At 36.0% G+C, this 24,811-nt stretch overlaps 1 protein-coding gene across 5 annotated transcripts in view; it reads left to right on the plus strand.

Moving 5' to 3' along the window:
• The window catches only part of MAP4K3 (mitogen-activated protein kinase kinase kinase kinase 3), a 188,055-nt gene that overhangs the window by 87,106 nt on the left and 76,138 nt on the right, over nt 1-24,811 (plus strand). For 4 of the 5 annotated variants that reach the window (XM_055243023.2, XM_055243024.2, XM_055243025.2 and 1 more), the window contains exons 4-11: nt 6,407-6,471; nt 12,614-12,669; nt 13,227-13,274; nt 16,918-16,960; nt 18,489-18,561; nt 24,189-24,320; nt 24,505-24,567; nt 24,655-24,736. In XM_055243023.2, coding sequence (XP_055098998.1) covers nt 6,407-6,471; nt 12,614-12,669; nt 13,227-13,274; nt 16,918-16,960; nt 18,489-18,561; nt 24,189-24,320; nt 24,505-24,567; nt 24,655-24,736 — 562 coding nt within the window. Of the gene's footprint in view, nt 1-6,406; nt 6,472-12,613; nt 12,670-13,224; nt 13,275-16,917; nt 16,961-18,488; nt 18,562-24,188; nt 24,321-24,504; nt 24,568-24,654; nt 24,737-24,811 lie in introns of those variants that run through there. The other variant, XM_055243027.1, reaches the window with a different exon arrangement.

The following is a 24,811-nucleotide window of genomic DNA, read 5'->3' on the forward strand; positions in this document are numbered from 1 at the left end:
TACCAGTATTGCTAGGATATTTTCTATAGATCATTAGTTCTGAGGGATGCAAATATGTATTTTGTAAAAAAAAATGGGTGTATTGAAAAAATAATCTGGGTAAATAGTAAATTAAGCAGAATTAGAAGTTTTATTTCTTCTTTTTTCTTTCTCCTCCATCTCCTCCACCTCTCAACTCTCCCCATCCCCCTTCTCCTCTTTTTTCCCTTTCTCCACCTCTTCCCACTTTATCTTCTTTCTGGTACCCTTCGTCCTTCCATTTTGTTACCTCTCCCTTCTCTTCCCTTCTCCCTCCTGTCTCTCTCCAACTGCCTTCTCACTACAGGATTTCTCAGAGCCTTTAATATACCAGTGGCCTTGCTAATTTCCAAGAAAAGACTATGTGATATTTTTAAAAACTGATTTCTGGAAGCATATTTCATGTAGGATTGATGTTCAGTGGTGCACCCTTTGGAAATATTATGCTGAACACTGGGGGATTATTAGGTATAATTATAGAGAAATAGATCAGCTTGTATCCCCTAGGTACAGCATCCTTACCCCTCCTTATTAAAGGGAAAGCAGATGGTATAGGTTACCTATAAATAAATTTGGAATGCAATAATTTTTGCTTATTAGTAATTTTTAAATCAACCAAAGAAGTTTAAAAATTTTCTTAACATTAAAGAAGTTATTTATATTAAAACATCTAGCAGTTACTAAACTTTCTACTTTTCTCGTTGATGATTAAGGTTGAATTATTTTGCTGAATATAGTGGAATAGCCATTGTTTTGGTCAGCAAGACAACAACTCAGTACAGTACAGGAATCAAGGGACTACAGTGTACAGGATAGCTACCCATCCTCTCCCGGGGAGGATGACTCAGTGTGCCAGCTTCAGGCAGGTATTAGAGAGTTGCTGATCCTCAGTGGTCTTGGTCACATTTTGTTTTGCTGTTTAAATTATGCTATATTTGAGAAAAATATATAAATTATACTTAGTTTGGTCAGTTTTAAGTCTGTGATGTGTTACAAAATGTGGGAAGATTAAAAAGTGTGTTTTAGGAATTATAAGAATTTCAGAACCGTAAAATAGCTATTAGAAGTTTGGTCCCTGTATGCTCTGGTAGACATCAAAATAGTTAACTTTTCCCCCTCTACTTAGTTTTCTGTTTCTTGTAAGATAGATAATTTTACGAAATGAGAAAAAAGAATTCTGAGGATTTGTTGAGTCAGGACATTAATACTGATACATTGAATATTTGCCTCAGTGGTTAATTTTATTTCAGTTCAGATACTTAGGGACAAAGATTTTATAATTGACCTGCATAAACTGGTCTGATTGACTGAAGTCCTTTCCTATTAGGCATATGGCTTAGTGAATGACCGAAAGCAAATGTAGATTTGTCATTATAAGAAAGATATTCATGGGACAGATGAAAGTCATTTCTCTAATACGCTGACTACTCAAGCTTTTAGATAATACTAGACTTTAACTAAATAGAATATTATAAAAGTAAAGTATTTTAGGCATCTTAAAAAGTTAAGTATTACTATATGGTCCTTATTTTTTTTTTTCTGCCTGTAAGCTGGAAAATCATTTTACGTAGGATGAATAGAAAATTGTATATTTAAGCAAAGGGAGAAAAGAGAATAGACCAACTTCAAGTAGAAGGTAGTGTCATAATGAAATATGTAAAAAGCGAGAACTCATTTCCTGCATTCATTTTCTCTAGCAAGGAAAATTGTTTTCAGACTGGAAGGGGTAGGAAAAACACTATTAAGATGGAATTGAAACACAAGGTGGTGCGTAGATAATTATAGAGCAGCTAGACACCTTAAATTTTTAGACACTTTTAGATTTATGTAAATTATATCTCATATTGAAAGTTCAGCAAATGTGATGATAGTCCATTATCAATGAGTGTTGACAAACAGAAGAGGTATCAGAGATTAGAGATCAACAATGAACAGTTTGTAAATGAAGGGAAAAGTTGGTTTCTAGAAAGTACAGACTATTAAAGTTGATATCACTCATCTGTCACTAGCAAAGCTCTAGGATAAATTATTAGTCAGATAATTAGTGACCACTTATAAGAAAGAAGTTGTGATTAACATGACTTTAGTAAGAAGATATGCCTGATCAATCCCATCTCTCTTAATTTTTTTCCTTAAAAAAAAAAATTTTATTTATTTATTTATACTTTCACCGAGTTCCAGGAGCAATTTAAGATGACTTAAACATCTGTAAGTTAATTTACAAGTTAATTTAAGTTATACTACACTACACTACAAGTTAATTTAAGTTACACTACACTTAAGATGACTTGTACACTACAATATAAATTATAACAAAAGGAGTAGAAAACAGCTTACATTTATTGTGCTATATTCCAGGTCCTTTACTAAGCAGTTTACATGTTATTCTGTTAATTCTAAGCAGACTCCAAAACAGTCATTCAACCTGTTTTTTGTAAGCTGTGTGAAGTCCTAGTTGCCTGCATCTTAAGAACTCTAGGTTGGCATTTAGCATGAAAGATTCACTTGTGGCAGATGTGAAGATATTTTAGAGCTATGGTTCTCAAACGTTTTGGTCATAGAACCCCTTTATTTTATACTCTTAAAAATTACTGAGTACCACAAGAGAGCTTTTGTTTTATATGAATTATATCTATTGATATTTACCATATTAGAAATTAAAGCTGAGACATTTTTAAAACTCAAGAATACAACATAAGCTCGTATTCCAGTAACTGTCAGGGATGACATCATTTTCACACTTCATGTAGTCTCTGGAAAACTCCACTGTACTCTCATGAGAGAAAGACAATGTAAAGAGCAAATAATTTCTTAGTGTTATTGAAATGGTTTTGACCTTGGTGGCCCTCTGAAAATGTCTCGGGGACTCTCATGGGACCCCCAGATCACACTTTGAGAACCAGTCACTCTTCTAGAGGAAGGATTCAACTAACCTAGAGAGATCAGGCTATGGAATCCTGCATTCTAGATATATCCAAATTGGAGCCTAAGCAGCATTCCAAATATTGTTGACTTGCCAGAGTCTTTATAGCTCAGGCAGAGGCGGAAAAGTGCCAAATGGTAATTCTAAGTAATCTACATAGAGTGTCTTTCATGTTTTAAAATATTTGTAATATTACTTAAGCTCATTAGTAAACCCACTAGTGCAGATTAAAATAGTTTATAAGCCAAGTTCTTACAATTGCTACCTCTGGAGGGTAGACTCCTGATTTAGGTTCTTTCAGATGCTAACCAACTGCTTCTGGATTGTGGGGGTTGGGAGCAGGAGTGGAGAGGTGTATTTCCAATTAGGATACTTTAAAAAGTTAGCTCGCTGCCCCAAGGGTGTGGATTAAACCTAATGCAATGTGTGTGATGCTTTCTTTGCCGAAGTATTTTAAAGTGATATGCTGGGAGAGCTAATAAGACACCTGTCAGAAACAAAGGGAAATGAATCAAAACTACTATTTTTTTTTTTTAAGTATAAGATTTAACAAATAAGAAAAAAGTCCTATGCTTAGTTTCGTTGAACCAGATAGACAAATATGAAGCTGGAGAGAGAACTAGTCTGTCTTTTGTTTTATAAAGATCTAAAGGTTTTGATTAGCTACAAGCAGTAAACTAGCAGTTTAAGGTTGTTGCTGAGAAGTTAACGATAGCTTTCAGCTAAGTTAATAGAAATACAGTGATCAAATAAAGGAGACAGTGGTTACATTCTCTGGGGGATTAGAAAGACCACACATCTGCCAGTCTCAGACATCCATTCTGAAAGTTCTTAATACCAGGCCACTGGGCAGCTGGCACATATTTATGTAGTTTATACCTATTGGTATTTACCATATTAGAAATTAAAACAAATTTTTATATCAGCTGTATGCTTCAATTTCATTGTTATGTGGACCACCTGTGAATTGCAGATCCTGGATGGCTTCAGATTTATTTTGGGCTTCACTCTTTTTTTTTTTTTGAGACGGAGTCTAGCTCTGTCGCCCAGGCTGGAGTGCAGTGGCGTGATCTCTGCTTACTGCAAGCTCCGCCTCCCGGGTTCACGCCATTCTCCTGCCTCAGTCTCCCGAGTAGCTGGGACTACAGGCGCCCACCACCACCACGCCCGGCTAATTTCTTTTTGTATTTTTAGTAGAGACGGGGTTTCACCATGTTAGCCAGGATGGTCTCGCTCTCCTGTCCTCGTGATCTGCCCGCCTCAGCCTCCCAAAGTGCTGGAATTACAGGTGTGAGCCACTGTGCCCGGCCCCCTCTTTTTCGCATTGTCTTCTAGAACCATGATACCTTGTTACTTTATACACTTAAGTTGGTTGACCTCTGCACTCTGATAGCTTGTGCTTTCTTTTTGTATGCTACCTTGTCCACTATGGTCAAGTCAGCTCATGTCTTAGGTCTAGCTAATTCTACTACTACCAACCATATGTGACCTATGGCTGATAAAAGCATCTCTGCTTTTTTGTTTTTTTTTTAAGATTCAGATCTTGGTCTGTCACCCAGGCCAGAGTGTGGTAGCACTATCATAGCTCACTATAACTTTGAACTCCTGGGCTCAGATAATATGCCCCACCCTGCCTCAGCCTCCTGAGTAGATGGGACTACAGGTATGCACCACTTCTCCTGGCTAACTTTTTTTGTTTGTTTTTTAAGAGATGAGAGTCTCACTGTGTTGCCCAGGCTGGTCTCAAACTGTTGACCTCAAGAAATCCTCTTCCCTCAGCCTCCTGAGTTACTGGGGTTACAGGTGTGAGCCACTGGGCCTGGCTCAGCATCTCCACTTTTTAACGTATTGTTCATGTAACACTCAGAATCTTAGTACTTGATTTTTGGATGCCACATTTTAAGAGAGACAAGGACCGACTAGAGATTATCTACAGGAAGGTAACTAAACTGAGAAGTTTGTAAACAAAGGATTGTTTCACAGTGTGACCCAGCCTGTTCTGGGTTTATTTCCTGCTACTGTCTCTTCAGGCAGTCTTTCTTCAACTCCCACTAAATCACCCACAGTCTCCCACATGTACATTTCTTTCGAGTTTTCATTCTTTTGCACAGGTCCCTTTCCTGTCTCTCCCTGGTAAATTTCTACTTTAATTTCAAGACCCAATTCAAATGTTTTCTCCTCCCTAAAACTTTCCATTCGTTTTCCTAGGTATTTTCATCTCTGGGTTCCCACAGTAGTTTATACATGCCTGGATTATGCATTAATCAAATTATGATCTAACCCAAGTGAGCAGACTTTTTCTATAAAGGGATACATAGTAAATATTTTAGGCTTTGTGGGCTACATGGTCTCTATCACCATGACTAAGCTCTTCTGTTCTAGTGTGAAAGCAGCCATAGGCAGTATAGAGATGAATGAGTATGACTGTGTTCCAGTGAAACTTTATTTATTGGCAATAAAATTTGAATTTCATACAATCACATGTCAAGAAATACTTTTATTATTTTCTCAACCATTTTATTTATTAATTTTAGTTACAAGTAACAGAACCATTCCCAACCATTTTAAAATAGGAAAACGATTCATAGTTGCAGAGGTGTACAAAATCAGGCAGCAGCCTAGATTTGGTCCGCTGGCCATATTTTCCTGACCTCAATCTAATTCGATATGTGTATTCTTTCAGTCACTCATGCAGTTATTCATTTATGGAACAAGTATTTATTTGCTGAATATTCTTCTAGACACTGAGAAGGCAGTGGTGAGAGAGACAGACATATATTAAGGTAGAATCTTTCTTCTGCATTAGAGCTTGCTGAGTTCAGAGATTTTCTGTTCCATCTCTGTACCATGAATGGTACATTTCCTGGTACCTTTTTAAGAGATTAAATAATGAATGACTGAACAAAGGAATGAGCTATATAAATCACAGCTGATTATTTCTCCTATGGCTATATGATTACAATAGCTTATAATTTGAGTATGAGAGAGAAGTGCTATCTAAAGAAGTGAGTGATAAATTTTAAGACTGTTTTGGGAAAATCACTGTTGAATCTAGATATGAAGCTAACATTTATATTTTGCCTGTTTTGTTGATGAGAGTGCTATCAAAGTAGTATACTTTGAGATTTATTGCCATTTGTCTGTGAAGAATCTGGGTAGATGTATAAACTGTTGGGGAGGAGAAGTTTTTAACTAAAGGGAAATATTTTCATTATTTGGATGTGCCTGATAACAGCTTTATATCCAACAAATGGTGTATTATAAGTTTAAAACCTCAGGTTGGATTATAGTAACACATTATATTAAGTAATTCATTTACTCATAAAGATTAATTAGTTATTTTAAAGATAACACATTGCATTTGTTGTTTTTCAGTGTTATAGCTTACGACCTTAAAATACTTGTTACCTCACACAGACAGTTTTAATCGTGAAAATATGATACATGCTTCTTTTCTCTTTATAGGCGAGATAAGCTTTGGATTTGCATGGAGTTTTGTGGAGGTGGTTCTTTACAGGATATTTATCACGGTAAGACCAAAGTTGTATTTTTACAGGGATTAGGTTGAATTTCTTAAAATACAGCTATTTACTATATTAAAACATCAACATTATCTTAAGGAAAGCAAGCTATGTTTTATCGTTATATTGTTTGGATATATAAAGATATTTTAGATGTAGATGGAAGAAAGGAGGAGTCTTTGCTTTATAAGTTGGAAAATTAAATGCATTTGAATTATTTGCTAATTCTGAAGAGGCATATTGTAGTTATTTCAAAAATTTAAACTCAGACCAGTAAAAATGCAAGGGCTTTGCTGGCTAATGCTAAGCTGGTAAAATATCCAGTGTATACATGAGTCGTGGTAATACAAAGATAATTTATTTTGCTCTCATGTATTCGGAAATATCAATTAAATGTTTATTCTCTTAGATACTGCCAGATTCTGAGAGATTCAAAAATGATTAAAATGATTTTTCACTGGGATTTCAAGGAGTATATAAGAAGATTTGTAAAGTAAAATAAACAGCCTTTTCTTTTTCTTCCTTTTCTGTTTCTGTTAGTGGATTATTGTCACAAACTGCAGAGTAGGCTTTTGATTAATGTAAAATAAAATATCTATTTAATGTCTATTTTCTGAGAAAATATTTTAGACCTTTTTTCTCATTTTTTCATAGAATTTGGGCTCCTATTTTCTAGTGTGGGGCCACTTAAGTAATTTGAGGGGCAAATTACACTAAAGCAGAGATGTAAGACTATTTGGGTCAGAATTTTACTGTTTCTATTTTACTTCATTTCACTTTATCTTCTTGGCATAGGTTTTACTTAACATAAAGATTGACATAATAGTATTTTACTGGGATTACAGTTGAAATAGGAAAAAGGAAATGATGGATTTTCTGGAATCATTTTAGAAAGCTTAATAAAGAAAATAAGCTATTTACATAGCTATTTACATTGGTCTTTAAAAGATAGGTAAACTGGGTAGAAAAAAGACTATGAAGGGCCGGGTGCAGTGGCTCATGCCCGTAATCCCAGCACTTTGGGAGGCTGAGGCGGGCGGATCACCTGAGGTCAGGAGTTCAAGACTGGCCTGGCCAACATGGTGAAACCCCGTCTCTACAAAAATTAGCTGGGCATGATGGCGGGTGCCTGTAATCCCAGCTACTCCAAAGGCTGCGGCGGGAGAATTGCTTGAACCTAGGAGGTGGAGGTTGCAGTGAGCCGAGATTGCACCATTGGACTACAGCCTGGGCAACAGAACGAGACTCTGTCTCAAAATAATAATAATAATAAAAAGACAAAGAAGTGCATTTTCAGAGATGAAGCCTTGGTACAGTAACATGAAGGCGTGACTCATGTGTGATCACTCCTGTCGGTGTGGGCATGGGGTCAAATAGGGAGAGCCTTGAAGACCAGATGAAAGAGTATGAGAAGGTTTCTGCTTTATGAAAAGTTACTTTTTAAGGATACTTTTGATTAAGTATAGTTATTCTTCAATAAATATTTGAGAAACTTTTCTTTATTATTTGTGGCATTTTGATTTCAAAGGTTCAGTGAAAATGAAGAGGTATCTGGCATTATTTTACATTACAAAACAAACAGTATCTCTAGAAGCTTGTAATTTCTATATTAGAAATTCAAATGGCTATTACACTTTTTTTTGGTTGGAATTTGGGTGAATTTCTCTATTATTGATTCCCTTACTAATTGGTTTAATTTCCCTTTTCCTGAATTTTTTTTTTTTTTAAACGGAGTCTTGCTCTGTCACCCAGGCTGGAGTGCAGTGGCGCAATCTCGACTCACTGCAACCTCCACCTCCCAGGTTCAAGTGATTCTCCTGCTTCAGCTTCCTGAGTAGCTGGGACTACAGGCGCCTGCCACCACACCGGCTAATTTTTATATTTTTAGTAGAGATGGAGTTTCACCGTATTGGCCAGGCTGGTCTCGAACTCCTGACCTTGTGATCTGCTCACCTCAGCCTCCCAAAGTGCTAGGATTACAGGCATGAGTCACCACGCCTGGCCTCCTGAAGTTTTTTCAGCGATATTTTAGTGGTAAACTTCCTCGGTGTTTGACCCTCACTATTAGATGATCATTTAAGTGGGTATAGATAGGTATTTTCTAGGTTGACAGGTATTTTCTTTCAGCATTTTGAAGAAGGTGGGCCATTGTCTTTTAGCTTCTATAGTTATTAGAAGCTTCTGTCAGTCTAATTATTGATCCTTTGCAGGTAATCTGTTCTTCTCTCTAATTGCTTTTAGTCTTTTTCTCTTAATTTCTGGTGCCTGAGAATGGGTTTATTTTTACTTTTTCTGCTTGGGACTTAACAGGCTTACCTCTGTGAATTTTTTTCTTTTATCACATCTAGACAATTATCAATTATTATCTCTTCAAATATTTTCTCCCCCAATCTGCGATCTCTCCTTTAGAATCTTAGTTAGATGTACAGTAGATCTTCATGTCTCTTCAACTCAGTTTCCTATTTACCAGTTTTTTATCCTTCAGGAGAGCCTGGGGATACTTATATCTATCTTCCAGTTTACTGATTTTACAGCTGTATTAGAACATCCATTAGATTTTATTTTTGGTTACCATATATTTTCATGTCTAGAAATTATTTGATTCTATTTTACATCTCCCTCCATTAGTTTTTCATTTGTGTCTTATTCTTACAGTTTTCATTCCTTCTTTTACATCTTTAGTTTTTTTTTGTTTTGTTTTGTTTTGTTTTGAGACGGAGTCTCGCTCTGTAGCCCAGGCTGGAGTGCAGTGGCGCGATCTCAGCTCACTGCAAGCTCTGCCTCCTGGGTTCACGCCGTTCTCCTGCCTCAGCCTCCCAAGTAGCTGGGACTACAGGCGCCCACCACCACACCCGGCTAATTTTTTGTATTTTTTTAGTAGAGACGGGGTTTCATCGTGTTAGCCAGCATAGTCTCAAACTCCTGACCTCGTGATCCGCCCACCTCGGCCTCCCAAAGTGCTGGGATTACAGGCGTGAGCCACTGCGCCTGACCCACATCTTTAGTTTTTAAGGCGTACGTTTTTTTAGTCATTCTCAGATTGTTTAGTGATTTCATCATATATCCATATGATTGGTCTTAGGTGTCTGATTCTGCTTTCTTTATTAAGAAGCAAGACCAATTTAGTTACAGAAATAGGTTGTCATGATTCTTACCATTCCATTTTAACCTAACTGGTAAAAGTAACAAAGTAATATGAATTTGTCAATACTGATTTATTTATACTGGTCAGCAACTGGGTCAGTGGAAAAAAATGGCAGTTTTCAGGTACCCTGGATGTTCTCATATATGAATACTGGGGATTCATATGCTTTTGCAAAATCCCAAATCCTATCTTTCTCTGTGTTCACTCTTTTGGGGGTACCCATGTTTTCACCAAATAACCTTTTCATGGCAATGTGTAATAATCTTTGGCTAGTCTATAGTGTTGTATACTTGCGTGGTCATATAGGACATGTACCTCCATTTCTTTCTATGTGTCTCTCTCTTCTGCCTCTGTTTTATCACGTTGTCATTATATAGAGAGAGTATTATATCCTGGAATAATTTATTTGATGAAGGGGAAGTTCTGTTAATAACCCTAATGCTTGCAAGGTTTCCCCTTTAACTTTTATTTACTTTTACTTTGAAGAACTAACAGTAGAACCTTTTATTGTTCCAACATAATAGGATTTTTTTTCTATTTTCCATTGAGCTTTTTGTGTTTGTTTATTTAATATTGTTCTTTAACAACTTTCCACAACCCGTTGTATCTTTATGGTTAATTATTTTCTCACTTATTTTATAATTTTGGATTTTGAGATCATCTTTAGTGAGGTTTTTCAGTGGGAATTCTGTGTGGTATTTGAAGGTGTGTCCTTCCAGAATTTTGTTTTTTGTTTTTTGGGTTGTTGTTTTTTTTTTTTTTCTGGGATTCTGGTGACCTCATTGTTTCCAATATATATTTGAATGCTCAACCTGAGTAAGGAGGCCTATGGTGACAAATTCTAAGAGGAGACATTTTTCCTCCATCCCTGTGACAGCCAAAATCCTTAGTTATCTTCTGTGCTTGTCTACACCTTTAATGAGGATGTAGCCCTCTGAGGGTTCTGGTTTTATGTGGGTGTTTGTTTTAGCTCTTCTGCAGACCTAGGGCCTTGTCTTCTGTACCCATGTAGAGGATAGTGCTAAAGCCCTAGCTTACCAAGATTGACCTTTCCCTAAGAGACCGCTAGAATATTCTTTCACAGTTTTACCTTCTGTTTTTCATTTCAGTTTTTGTTTTTGTCTCCTGGGAAAGTATCTTACTGTTTGTAAAGTTAGCTAGTAATTGAAAAGGTTATTTCTGAAAAAAAATTTGTCTTTCACTTCTAAGTATTATTTTCAGGGTTTTCAGATTATCTTATTTATCATATTATAGAAACAGAAATCTCAAGGAAGTTTATCTTACTGAATGTGTGTGGGCTTGGAAGCCACAGAAATAAGTTATATGGTTTATCCATAGACATTTAAACCCATCCCTGTCCTTAAAATAATCTAATCGGAATAGATTTCTCTCTTTCATAATTGTAAAATACCACAAGTACTCCAAACTAAACATGTTTACAAATCTGTTAAGTTTGTGTAAATGTGAGTTTACTATCTAGCCAAGGTTTTTATCTTTGGAATTTAATTCAATTTCTAGAATAGTCTCTCCCACTTTTTATTCTAAAGTGATTTAATAGTGAAAAAGAAAACTATTTTAGTGTACAGATGTTCTGTTTGTGCCGCTATAACAAAATGCCTGAGACTGAGTAACTTATAAACAACAGAAATTTATTTCTCAGTTCTGGAGGCTGGGAAGTGCAAGATCAAGGTGCCAACAGGTTTGGTGTCTGGCAAAGACCCGTTTCTCATAGAGTGCACAAACACTGTGTCCTCACATGGCAGAAGAGATGGAAGGGCAAAAAAGAGTGGACACTGCTTGAAGTCTCTTTTATTAACAGTCTTAATCTCATTCACAAGGGAGGAGCACTCATGACCTAATCTCCTCCTCAATGTCCTGCCTCTTTGAGATTAAGTTTCAACATGATTTCTGGAGGGACTTAGCAGATGCACACACTGGAAATATTATTTATAAGATTAAGACCTATATATTGATGTAAAGATGTTCATCATAAGTGAAAAGAGTAGGTTTCAGAATTGTATGTTGTAATATGATTCCACCTATATGTTTCTGAGATACATGTAGTTTATAAAATGTCCATTTAAAATAGTCTGGTAGATTATAGACCAAACTGTTGGTATTGCTTACTGTTGAGTAACATTTTGGATAAAGAAGAGACCTTTAATTTCCAAACTTTTCTATTGATTGGAACTTTAGAGTGAGCATATATTAATTTTATAGCTATCTGGCTAATATTTTTATAAAAAGTATTGATTTAAAACTAGTCATAATACATGTTCTACATCAATTAAAAAGCTTTAATAAAAACTAGCTAAACCTGTTGGACATCGTTTCTTTTGATGTTTAAGAGATGATATTGATGAATGATATATAAAAATGAGAATATAATTAATTTCAGTGACTACTTTAGACATTCATTCATTCCATAAATATTTATCAGGCTGCTTTTCTGTGCCAGGCACTGTTCTGCACACTGGAGATACAACGATGAGCAAATCAGATTTTTAAAAAGCAAAAAATTGGCTGGGCACAGTGGCTCACACCTGTAATTCCAGCACTTCAGGAGGCTGAGGCGGGAAGATTGCTTGAGCCCAGAAATTCAAGACCAGCCTGGGCAAGATAATGAGACCCCACCTCTGCAAAAAATAAAAAATAAACTAGCCAGATGTGGTGGCGTGCACCTATGCCCCCAGACACTCAAGAAGCTGAGGTGGGAGGATCACTTGAGCCCAGGAGGTTGAGGCTGCAGTGAGCTGTGATTGCACTACTACACTCCAGCCTGGGCAACATAATGAGACCCTGTCTCAAAAAAAAAAAAAAAAAAAAAAAAAAAAAAACCTGGAGCCAGGCACCGTAGCACAGTAATTCATGCCTGTAGTCCTAGCTTACATTTCAGTAGAATTGTTTAGGTATATTAAGTCTGTTGCTTAAACTTGCAAAACTTTATTACATATTGAAAAACAGGCATTGACTAATTTTGTGAGTATTAATTTTCTTCTTTTACAGTAACTGGACCTCTGTCAGAACTGCAAATTGCATATGTTAGCAGAGAAACACTGCAGGTAAATCAAGTGCTAATTCAGAAATAACATTTTTCATTAAACTAAGTCTTTACTTATTGTGCATTACCTGTTCAGCAAAGTAAGAACTAAATATTTTAGTTTGGTAAACTCTTAAAATGAGTTTTAATACATTTGAAAATTGTGTAATGAACTCAAATTATATTTACAAATAAACACCTTAAAGCATAAATGTGATGATATAACCTAAAGTTTAAGCACTATGCATCTGTTATTGTATATTTTCCTCTTAATACCAAAGAAAGGCTTGAAAATTAAGCACTATCATGGGAATTCAAACACTGATACTAATTAGGTATATACTTTTTAAAAGTTATTTCAAACTATTTGTAGAATTTACTGAAAATTTTCTTAGAAAAATTAGTCATTTTCTTGATCTTTTTTAAGAGATCTCATTAAAATATGTTAATGATTACTACTAGATCTCCTGTAAAGATTAAATAAAATACACAGACTAATACCCATTTGATCACATAAAATCCGAAAGAGTGCTCTTTGATAAAATCTTGTTTATTTTTCTGTTTGTTTTGAAACTCCAGGGATTATACTATCTTCACAGTAAAGGAAAAATGCACAGAGATATAAAGGTATACATTATATTTTTAACATGATAACCCTCTCTTCGTTTTTAAATACTCTGATCAAATTGTTTTGAGCAAAATTGTTTTATTTGATAAATGTATCTGAAATGTTACCATAATAAAAATGAGGGATACTTTTAAAATTTAATTTTTTATAGCAGCTTTATTGGGGTACAATTCACATACCATAAAATTCACCCTTTTAAAGTATATCATTCAGTAGATTAATGTTTTAATAACTCATTTTAGCTTCTTTATAGTTATTTATTAGTAAAATGCAGAGTAAGCTTATAGCTTTCCTCAAGTTATAGTTTTTAGTAAGTTTTATGCTTTGACTATTTCAGTGAGCTTTCGCAGTCTTAAGTCTAAGTCTTAGTAATGCATCAAAATGGATAAATTGACCTTTGACACTTTCTCATAGTCTTTTTTTCTTTTCTTTTTTTTTTTTTTTTGAGATGGAGTCTCGCTCTGTTGCCCAGGCTAGAGTGCAGTGGCACAATGTTGGCTCACTGCAACCTCCCCCTCCCGGGTTCAACTGATTCTCCTGCCTCAGCCTCCCAAGTAGCTGGGATTACAGCCACCTGCCACCATGCTTGGCTAATTTTCGTACTTTTAGTAAAGACAGGATTTCACCATGTTGGCCAGGCTGGTCTCAATCTCCTGACCTCAGGTGATCATCCCACCTCGGCCTCCTAAAAGTGCCAGGATTACAGACGTGAGCCACTGTGTCCTGCCTTCTCATAGTCTTTTATTTATTTAGCTGGCAGAGGAGAGCAGGTGCTCTGGATGTGCCGGAGTTAGCTCAGTGGTACAGCAGGTGCTATGGTAGGAATCCTTAGCATATTTCTAAAGATACTGCCATCTCCCCAGTTTAGATTTTTTTCTTTCACTTACTTTTCTTGTCCCTTCTTTGTTCATCCTTCCTCGTATTTCTCTCTTCCCCTTTTGTTTTCTAACATTTTCTCTAACATAAAGATTTTTAACCTTTTTTGAGGATAGAGGTTGGGGCAAATCTTTTTTTTTTTTTTTTTTTTAAGACAGAGTCTTGCTGTCGCTCAGGCTGGAGTGCAGTGGCGTGATCTCGGCTCACTGCAGGCTCCGCCCCCCAGGGTTCACCCCATTCTCCTGCCTCAGCCTCCCGAGTAGCTGGGACTACAGGCGCCCGCCACCTCGCCCGGCTAATTTTTTGTATTTTTAGTAGAGACGGGGTTTCACTGTGTTAGCCAGGATGGTCTCGATCTCCTGACCTCGTGATCCGCCCGCCTCGGCCTCCCAAAGTGCTGGGATTACAGGCGTGAGCCACTGCTCCCGGCCGAGGTTGGGGCAAATCTTACTGCTCTCTGGGTCTCTGATGATAAACCATGAACTGTCTTCTGAGAAAATGCCATTATGCGCATGTCTTCAAATTTTCCATGAAATTTCAATGGACTCGCAGATAACCTGCTGAGATCCCTTGTTTGAAGGTATTTTTTTGTGATCCACTTAAAAGACATAAAGAGCTTTTGGAGTTCAAAGGTAGAAGAGCTCACAGGAAGATGAGCAGCTCAAGAAAGGTTCTGTGTCATTGGCATGTAGATGATCTGGGAGGATTGATAGATTTTTGTCAGAAATGGAAGTTGGAGTACATTTCAAGCAGAGAAAGCAATGTGAGCAGATACAGAAGTTAGAAAGTGTGAGGCCATTTTAGAGAACATAAAAACTGTACCATATTATTGAAGAGAAGAGAATGTATGAGACTAATTAGAGATGGGACTGTTTAGGTGGTTTGATGTTCCATTATGCAAGGACTTGTGTGCTAGACTTCAGAGTCTGGGCCTAATTGGGTTGATTTGATTTGGGCCATCACCACCATTTCTACTCCTGTCTAAGCCACCATAATATTATATCATGTGGTCTTCTGTAATAGCCTGAGTGGTCTCAGTGCTCCCATTCTTAGTGGTTTTGTAGTCACTTTTCTGCTTGGCAACCAAAGGGACCTTTTCAACCAGATCTTGTCACTCTCCTGCTTATAAACCACCATTGGTTTCCCATCATACTCAGTGTAAAGTCCGGATGCCTTTACCATGACCTACAAGGTTACACATGGTCTGACCCATGCATTTCCCTGTGACCTCATCTTACACTCCACTTTTCTCTGTTTTACTCATTCTTTTCCAGCCACACTAAACTTGCCGATCTTAGAATATGTTGAGCTCATTGTAGCCCCAGGTCTTCAAATTTCCTCCTCCTTTCCTGAAATAGTCTTCTCCCAGATTTTGGTGTGGCTCTGTACCCTTACTTCACCCAGATCTCTGCTCATATATTACTGCCTTTGGAGAGGCCTTCCCTGCCGTGTCTTCGGAGTAATTATCTCTGCCTGACTTTGAATCATTTGTTGATTCATTCATTCATAGATGATAAATATATTTATTTTAGGTTTTTTTCTCCTACTTGGATGTAAGCTCCATGGGAATTGGAACTTATTCATTACTGTAACCCCAGAGCTTAAAATAGCTCCTGACTACTAGTAGCCTCTCAGGGAGGGAAAGGAGGGAGGAGAGGAAGGCCATGATGTACAGGTGACGTGATATAAGCTATAACTTAGGATAAGTTAGTCTGAGCTGGAGAAAGGCCAAACTGAAGCCTCTGACAGAAGTCTTAGATAGCTAGTGACTAGATCAAGTTAAAATCCCTGCTCCTAGTCTCTTTCCTTTTTCTCCTTCCGCCGCTATTCCATAGAGCTACAGTAGTGTCAGTGGGTGGGTGCAGCTCAGCTTCACTGGTGACATTTGGAGTTTGGGAGCCTTTTTTTTCTCCCCAACCCCCTGTCTCCTGTGCCAGTCTTTTACTATTTCTTCCTCATGTTGATTGAGAGTAGGAGGGTTCCCAGTATTTTTTCCACCAAACCCATACTTACATGATTGATGACACCTTGGACCAAAGAGCCCACAATACCTTTGGGATATAGTATTGCTACCTCTTCCAAAACCTTTGAGCTTATTGAAAATGAAGTCATCATTATCTTCTTTGAGCTTAGGTCAAGAAGCAAAAGTGGCTAAAATGCAACCAGATCATTCAGAGGGGTGACATTTTAATTGTGTGGGCCTGTGGCTAGTTGTTTATGTACTGGATGGGCCTAAGCACTTGGCAAGGCACATTAGGATTGACAACTTCATGTACTAAGCAGCAAGGTACAGTCTCACATACCAACCCTGGTTCAATTGATGGTGAGTTCCTAGAAAGGGAGGTTCTTTTAAAACACACACACACACACACACACACACACACAAACAGGAAACAATAATCAAGTTTAAAGTGTAATGTAAACAGTTGAAAATGCATTGTACGGGTACATTTTAGCATGGTGATAGTGTTTGATCAATGAGGAAATAACGTTTTGATGAAAACTAATATATCACTTTTATATTGACATTCATACTATGTTAGCAGCAGCTTTTTTGCAAGGCAGAACATTTTATAAGGATAGTCAAATTGCCTAAAAAGTGGACAGTAGATTTACCTGTGACTCGAATGATATGACATTTTAATTAAGCACACTTTAAGTATTTCTAGGTCTAAGGCTGTGATTATTTTAAATATGTGTATTATATACGTGCTGTCTGATAAAATATCTGTTTCCTACTTTAACTAAAATATTGTTACTTTGAAGGGAGCTAACATTCTATTAACGGATAATGGTCATGTGAAATTGGGTAAGTAAATTGGAATTTTGTCACATGCACAAATCTATTCTAAAATATAGTAAAGTTTATGTTTTCCTTTGTAGTACCAGGTTTTCCCTCTCCTAAGATGGCATCTATGTATTTTTAGATGGAAATCTTGTTGCCATGCCGTCGCCTCTCTGCATCCACTTCTCTTAAACAGGGATAAAGTCTGTCCTTCACATAAGACATATCTGTTGTAAAGATACTGTGAAAGAATATCCTTTCTGAATTCTTTCACCTCTAAACCCAGGAATGTGACTTCTGTAATAGTAAGAAATCTGTACAGAATTGCCTTGTAACCAAAAAATAAGACAAATATCAAAAAATCAGTAACTCCAAAAACACTTTATTCTTTACATAAAGCTTTTCAAATAAAATACAGTATTACTTATTTAAGAATGTAATTTAGATGCTGAATGTTACTTTATTTCATACAGTAACATATTTCATTTTCTAACTGTAGGTTGTTAAATTTTCAATTAAAATAGAGTTCAAAACCTAAATAATGACTTAATTTGCAAGTTTAAGAACAAGTGTTCATTATAGTTTTATGAACAAAGTCATATTTGTTAGTATTAAATGAAATAGTTAATAACAAATACAAAAGTTATTTTAAACTATATCTATTAGATAAACCCAAATTAAAAATAAGTATTTTATAAAAATATAACTATTTTGAACTATAACCTGTGAGATTAATCAGATTTAAGAATATGTACCTAGAAATTAACATATAATAAAAATTTCCTACGTGACTTCTAAATATGGGAAAAGCAGAAAAGATATGTCCCATTCTTTTTAGTTATCTATTGATTGCTTAGTGAACAGTTTTTATCAGCAGTTTAATATTTTGTGCCAGTGTTATGTGCCTTGCTCGAAGACATACTATTTATAATATATCTTACTTGAGAAGGATTTAGAAGTCATCATTAGTAAACTAGAAAATATTAGATCTCCAAATACTTAAAGAATAGTAACAAATCATACATAAAAATAATTTCCTGATACTGACTGATACTGGTACTAAATGTATTGTTAAGTTTGGGGATATTCTGATGGGATATCTTTTCAAGCTATAAGTAGACTTACTGGTTTATCTGATGTCAATCATGGGTATGGAGAAAGTGAATGGAATATAATGTCTCTTAAAGATCCCTTCCAGTGATATTCCTTGGATTTCTGGTCCTGAGAATTAGAAATTACAATATTAATAAGTTTGGCAATTTGCATTCTCTCAGCTATCACTTTCTCTTCAAAATTATTTGATCTTGACCTTTGTTATTTGATTTATGTGGGGATATATGGGAATCTATTTGGCTGTGATATGTATTCACTACTTTGTGATATTTTAATGCTAGTCCATTAAAGTTAAAATTTGTAATGTGATGTTTGAGAATATCCCATATTGCTGTGAAATTAACTTAATAAAAATAACTTTTAGAAGTTTCTTTTTATGTTGCCTTAAACAATTTTATTTTCTCTCAGTTTCCTAAATGTTTCTCATTTTTTTAAATAGCTGATTTTGGAGTATCTGCACAGATAACAGCTACAATTGCCAAACGGAAGTCTTTCATTGGCACACCATATTGGTAATTGTATTTTAATTGATATTTAATACTTTGTTCTATCATTATTGGATATAGCATTTCTAAAAAATAGACTGGTCAGAATTTTTCAGACTAAGATTAAGAAAAAAGTCATCAACAGGCAAAGTAATTTAGGCATGTACACTTAATGCGTGGATTACATGGCCAGAAAATATTCTACCATGTTATTTTTCACTAAGCAGAAAAGGCTTTAGTGATTGATATGGCTTTCAGAAACCTTAATATTTGTTCTAGCCTTGCTGGAAAATCCTGACTCTTTTTCCTGTACATTTCTCATGTATTTTCACAGGTGTTTTTATATCTTTCTTCACCCCCATTTCCAGTCCATATTGTGATTAATCTTTCAACATTACATTATTCAAGTACCTCTTTGCTAAAAGCTTTTTGGCATGTCTTGGTTGCCTATAGGATCAAATGCAGATTTCTTGACAGTTGAGTCTTCTGTGATCTGGCCTCTGTCTGCTTCATTAACCTTAGCTCCTACCAGTCTTCTCCATGGACCTTCCTCTCTAGACACTGATCATAGTATAAAAACTATCCTACTCGCATATTTATTTACAGAATAGTTTTTGGCCACTTACTCTGTGCTAGATGTGATATTAAGCAGTATGATTATAATGGTGGATTGGTATAGAGCTTTTTTTGTTCATACCATTACTTTGAAGTAACAGCACCCTGGAATTCCTACCTTGCTTTCAGCTTATGTGCAACCACTCCCCTGATGCCCTCTTCATCTGACTCATCAGCAGTCATATAGCACTAATTGCTACTGCTGATTTTTTTGTATTTAGAATATGATGTATATACCATTTTCATGTCAACTTATCTTTTCATCAATATATATTTTAAAAGTCAAATAGTGCTAAAAAGGCATATGAGAAAAACTCTTAGTTGTAACTTCTGCCATCTCTAGCATTATTCATTTACAGATACTGTGTTATGATAGTTGAAGATCCTAGCTCTCTTCATTCATCTTCCAATCATCTAATCTTGCCAGTGTACTTTACTGAGTCAATTAACAGTACTTTCCTGAAAAAAGCTTTTCCTAATTTTAATAATTTCATTTTTAATTTACTTAGTTTCTTTTTCTGTTTTCAAATCCCTGATTAACACTTTCCATACCTTCCCACATCTTGCAGTTTTGTAAGATGCCTCTGTATAATTTTCTATACCATAAAGTCTTTCACATTGTCTGTCAGTGCTGATTTTTGTCTGGTTGGTGTTGCTTTGTTTTTGTTTTTGTTTTCCTAGAATAATCCTTCCTGGAGTCAATTTCCCTCCTGTTCCAGTCTGGACTGTTGAATTCTCTAGCTCTTTTGCCTAGCTCTGCTCCGGCAGTCTTTCATCTTCAGCTTAGCATTCCTTTCTTGGATTCTAGGTCTTCTTCTTTCATGATGTACTCCTTCCTTTTTGTGTGTGTGAAACACATTTTAATAACTTTCTGAGAAACTGTGCATGGGAGTAACATTTTTGAGATTTTGCATGTATATCCTTGTACGTGATTGATAATTTTGGTGGGTAATTCTAGGATAGAGTTTTTGAAGTATTGCACTAGTGTCTTCTGTGGTGCCCATGGTGTGATACCATTATCTATGATCTATTGAATGTAACTCCTCCCCCCAGAATTGTTCCTGGTGTTTTGATATTCCATAATTATATACCTCAAAAAATTTTTTTTATTGTTTTTACTTTTGTTCATTGTACTTGGCATTTGTGCTTTATAATCCAAAGACTCATGTCTTTTCAGTTTTGGGAAGTACTCTTGTATTACTTTTTTGATAATTTCTTTGCTATACTTTTTCCTGCTCTCTATGGAACTCATTGGTTGTATCTTGGACCACTTAAATTAATCCACTAATTTTCTTACATTTTTTCTAAGAACAAAAAAAATCTTTTTTGTTCTACTTACAAGAGTTCCTCAACTCTTTACATTCATATTTTCATGATGGAGGCTTCCCTCAAATGTCCACTAATCTTTATATTTTGGCTCACTTTGAAGAACATGGCACTAAAAACTGGTTCATATCTCTTTTTGTATGGGAAGTCGGGTGTAAACCTGGTTGTTAGTGTTCTAGAACTGGTCAAGTGAAGGAAGCAGAGGTGTTCATTGTTCTATGTATGTACTTCTACTTAATCATGTCCTCTCCCTTTAACCTCTTCACTCCTTGGTTCCTGGTGTCTCTTGAGTCTGCAGTCTCTCTTCTTCGTCTTGGTCCTTATCCAATGGGAATGGGGAGGGAATAGTTGCTGGGGCTTAATGGATAAGAGTAGGAATGCCAGGGACTGACTATTGACACTTTCTAATACTCCTGTTTCCAGCCCAACCTCAACCCTACTATTGCGACTTTTTAAACCTAACTTGTCAACATTTCCAGGATATTTGAGGCTCATTGGCTGCTAGTTGTTGTTCTTTTCCTTGGCACCTGCTTAGGTTTGCCCTGCCTCCTGTTTGCTACATCATTTACTATTCTGTTTTTAGTCTGTGTGTTACGGTTTTAGGTAAAATATGTCTGCTGGACTTTTCAAAGATGGTACGTGTATATATTTCTCTTTGTTCTTCTCTTTATTGTTTTGAGTTGAGCGGAGTGAGGGCTTGAATTGCTGTCATTTTTAAGTACACTGTCTTCTCAGTTTTATTGTAAACATCTCTCATTAAATCTTCAGGATCTGACTTGATTCTGTACAATATTCATTCACTGAATGTTAATGATGACTTTTCCAACTCCAGTTTCACAGGTTAAAAATTTATGTCATTACTCTTGCAATAATGTGAGAAATATCTTGGGAACATGTGAAATTGTGAATTAGGTAAAGTTAATTTTGGGAACACTCTCCCTGTATCTGTCTTTCTGGTATTGTATCTTTCCTACCTAAAATCTAAAAATTTAGAACCTCTCTCTTCCCAAGTGATTAGGTCGGCGGTTATTCAGTTGTTCGAAAAAGTCTGCTTAAAATGACAGTTCTCAAAATTAAACACATATATACCTTGAACATTTTATTTCAATTTAAGACGTATATGTATATTTATTCAACAGTCTTTTGATATAGAATCAAGGCCTTTTCTTAGAGTAGATTACTTACTAGAGTTCCATTTTAGTAATGCAAACCACATACACCCCAATGCATCAATTACATTTCTTAGTCAGGTTTATTGAGGTATAAATTTACCCTTATTAGGTGTACAGTTGTGCAAATTCATACAGTTGTATGAATGTTGAGAAACTTGTATGCTGTAGTGGTAAGAAACCACCAGAACACATTGACACTATCCAAAAAATCTTTTATTTTGCCCCTCTTTAGTAAATGCTCTCCTTCTATCTGCAGCATCTGGTAACCCCTGATCTGATTTCTGTCTCTGTATTTGTGCCTTTTCCTTGAGTGGCATACAAATGGAATCATATAATCTGTAGCCTTCCCAGTTTTCTGCCATTGTCATGTTGTTATCTAACGTACCAGGTTTTTTGGCTCATCTTTGGAAATTTGCCTTTCTAAAAGCAAAGTCTTTCTAAAGCGTTCGCTAATTTTTGTTTGTTTGTTTTTGTTTTTGTTTTTGTTTTTTTGAAATGGGGTCTCACTCTGTCACCTAGGCTGGAGTGCAGTGGTGTGATCTCAGCTCACTGCAACCTCTACCTCCCAGGCTCAAGTGATCGCCTCACCTCAGCCTCCCAAGTAACTAGAACCACAGGCATGCGCCACCATGCCCAGCTAATTTTTGCATTTTTGGTAGAGACAGGGTTTTGCCATGTTGTTCTAGGCTGGTCTCAAACTCCTGAGCTCAAACCACCCTCCTACCTCGGCCCCCCAAAGTGCTAGGATTACAGGCGTGAGCCACTGCCCCCAGCCAGCATTCACTAACTTTTAAACCTTCATTATAACTGTGTGTTTACAATAGCAAATGTAACTGGAATAAACAGTTTCAGAGATGAACCCAGTTGACTGTGATAAGCACACAACTTAGCTGGCTGGAGTAGACATGTATTAAGTGGAATATTTCCCTTGTATTTTCATAGAGGAAGGGAGAGCATCAGCTAATGTGGTGAACTAGTAAGGGGAGGCAAGTTAGGAGCATATCACTTGTATGCATTTCCCACTCCACTAGGGCATTTCTACCAGCTACTTGGAATCTAGTCATCATAAAAGTAATAACTGACACTTTGAAATTCACTTTTCTTATAGTAATTTAAATTTTCATAAGATCTGTTTCAGATTTAAAAGATTTTAAGACCAGGGGTTTTGAAAGTTAGAGGGTTTTTTGTTTTTAACTTTACTGACTTACTTGACCTTCCTGAAATCATACCAGGAAGATAAATGTATATTTGTAAGATTATCTAGACTGCTCTTTAGTATGGAAGAGTTGAGATGTTTATTTCAATTAGTTGCTTTTAAAAATATTGTTTAGGATTTGAAAATTTTTATATTTGATAATTAATAATTTAAATCAGTCAAATTCAAATTTATGGAAGTATAATTAGAATAAGACTGTAGCAAAGTAAAGAGAAACAAAAAAATTACTGAATTTGGGTAACTTTCCTCTGAATAAATACATTTTTTAAAAGTAGACACTCATTTTTATAACTTTTCCATTATTATAATAGAACTGGAAAAAATGCCAAATAAGTTTTTAGTAAATATGAATTAAATACTAAATATGAAGATTATTGGTGCCCGAAGGAATAGTTTTGGTGAAGTAAAAACAGAGATTGCCAGGTTGCAGTTTTTTGATAAAAGGAAGTAGAGCTATAGATTGTTTATTACAAATATTATTTATTGAATTTTGCATGTACAGAGAGATTGGGAGCATGAATGATTTTGGACGTGTTGCTCTGTTAGAATTGTATATTTTTATAAACCTTTTTAGTAACTAGTATAAGGAAGTAACAATGCAATCACCAATAGGAGACTGAAGTGGAGGGTCTTTTTTAAAATGTATAAACAAAAGTTTAATTGACTCACAGTATTGCATGGCTGGGGAGGCCTCAGAAAACTTACAATCATGGAGTAAGACAAAAAAGCAGGCACCTTCTTCACAAGGTGGCAGGAGAGAGCACTCAGGGGAAACTGCCACTTTTAAAACCATCAGACCTTGTGAGAACCCTCTCACTATCGTGAGAAAAGCATAGGGGAAACTGACCCAATGATCCAATCACCTCCTACTAGGCCCCTCCCTCGACACATGGGGATTACAGTTCGAGATGAGATTTGGGTGGGGACACAGAGCCAAACCATATCATTCTGCCCCTGCCTACCCCACAAATTGCAGGTCCTTTTTACATTTCAAAACCAGTCATGCCTTCCCAGCATTCCCCCTGCTAAGTCTTAACTCATTCCAGCATTAACCCAGAAGTCCAAGTTCAAAGTCTCATCTGAGGCAAGGCAAGTCCCTTCCACCTATGAGCCTGTATAATCAAAAGCAAGTTACTAGTGAGGGTCTTATGAGATGTCAAGATCTTGGAAAAGGTGGACTTTTTAAGTACTACATATTTATTTTTCAAAAACCAAGGCCTAAAGAGGCCTTAATTTAGATAGTGATAATTCCTTGTGCCTCTGGGTGGGAGTATAAAGGAAAACATATAACAGAAGGTTTTTATTTTCTGGAATATTTATTTCAGGATGGCTCCAGAAGTTGCAGCTGTTGAGAGGAAGGGGGGTTACAATCAACTCTGTGATCTCTGGGCAGTAGGAATCACTGCCATAGAACTTGCAGAGCTTCAGCCTCCTATGTTTGACTTACACCCAATGAGGTCAGTGCACCATCATTGAAGAATCCTATGCTTAAGGTTTTTATCCTCTTGGTATGCTGTCATGAACAAGTAATTTTCTTAGTCTTGTTTTACCTTATTTGGGGAACAAATAGTAATAGAATTTGTGTAATAAATTAAAATGTGAAATATTAAAATACTGTGTAATGATTTGTTGATTTTTCAGAGCATTATTTCTAATGACAAAAAGCAATTTTCAGCCTCCTAAACTAAAGGATAAAATGAAGTGGTAAGTATTTTTATGTTATTTACTTTTATGGTAAGATGAGCAAAAAATGAATTGGATTGTAAAAGTCTAATTTTCTAAATTTCTTAGGTCAAATAGTTTTCATCACTTTGTGAAAATGGCACTTACCAAAAATCCGAAAAAAAGACCTACTGCTGAAAAATTATTACAGGTATTATTTTTGCCCCGAAATATATATATATTTTTCAAAAGATAAAATGTCATTCAATCAGATTTGTAGTAAGTG

Source organism: Symphalangus syndactylus, chromosome 14 (genome assembly GCF_028878055.3).
Source record: "Symphalangus syndactylus isolate Jambi chromosome 14, NHGRI_mSymSyn1-v2.1_pri, whole genome shotgun sequence".
In the NCBI taxonomy this organism is placed as follows: domain Eukaryota; kingdom Metazoa; phylum Chordata; class Mammalia; order Primates; family Hylobatidae; genus Symphalangus; species Symphalangus syndactylus.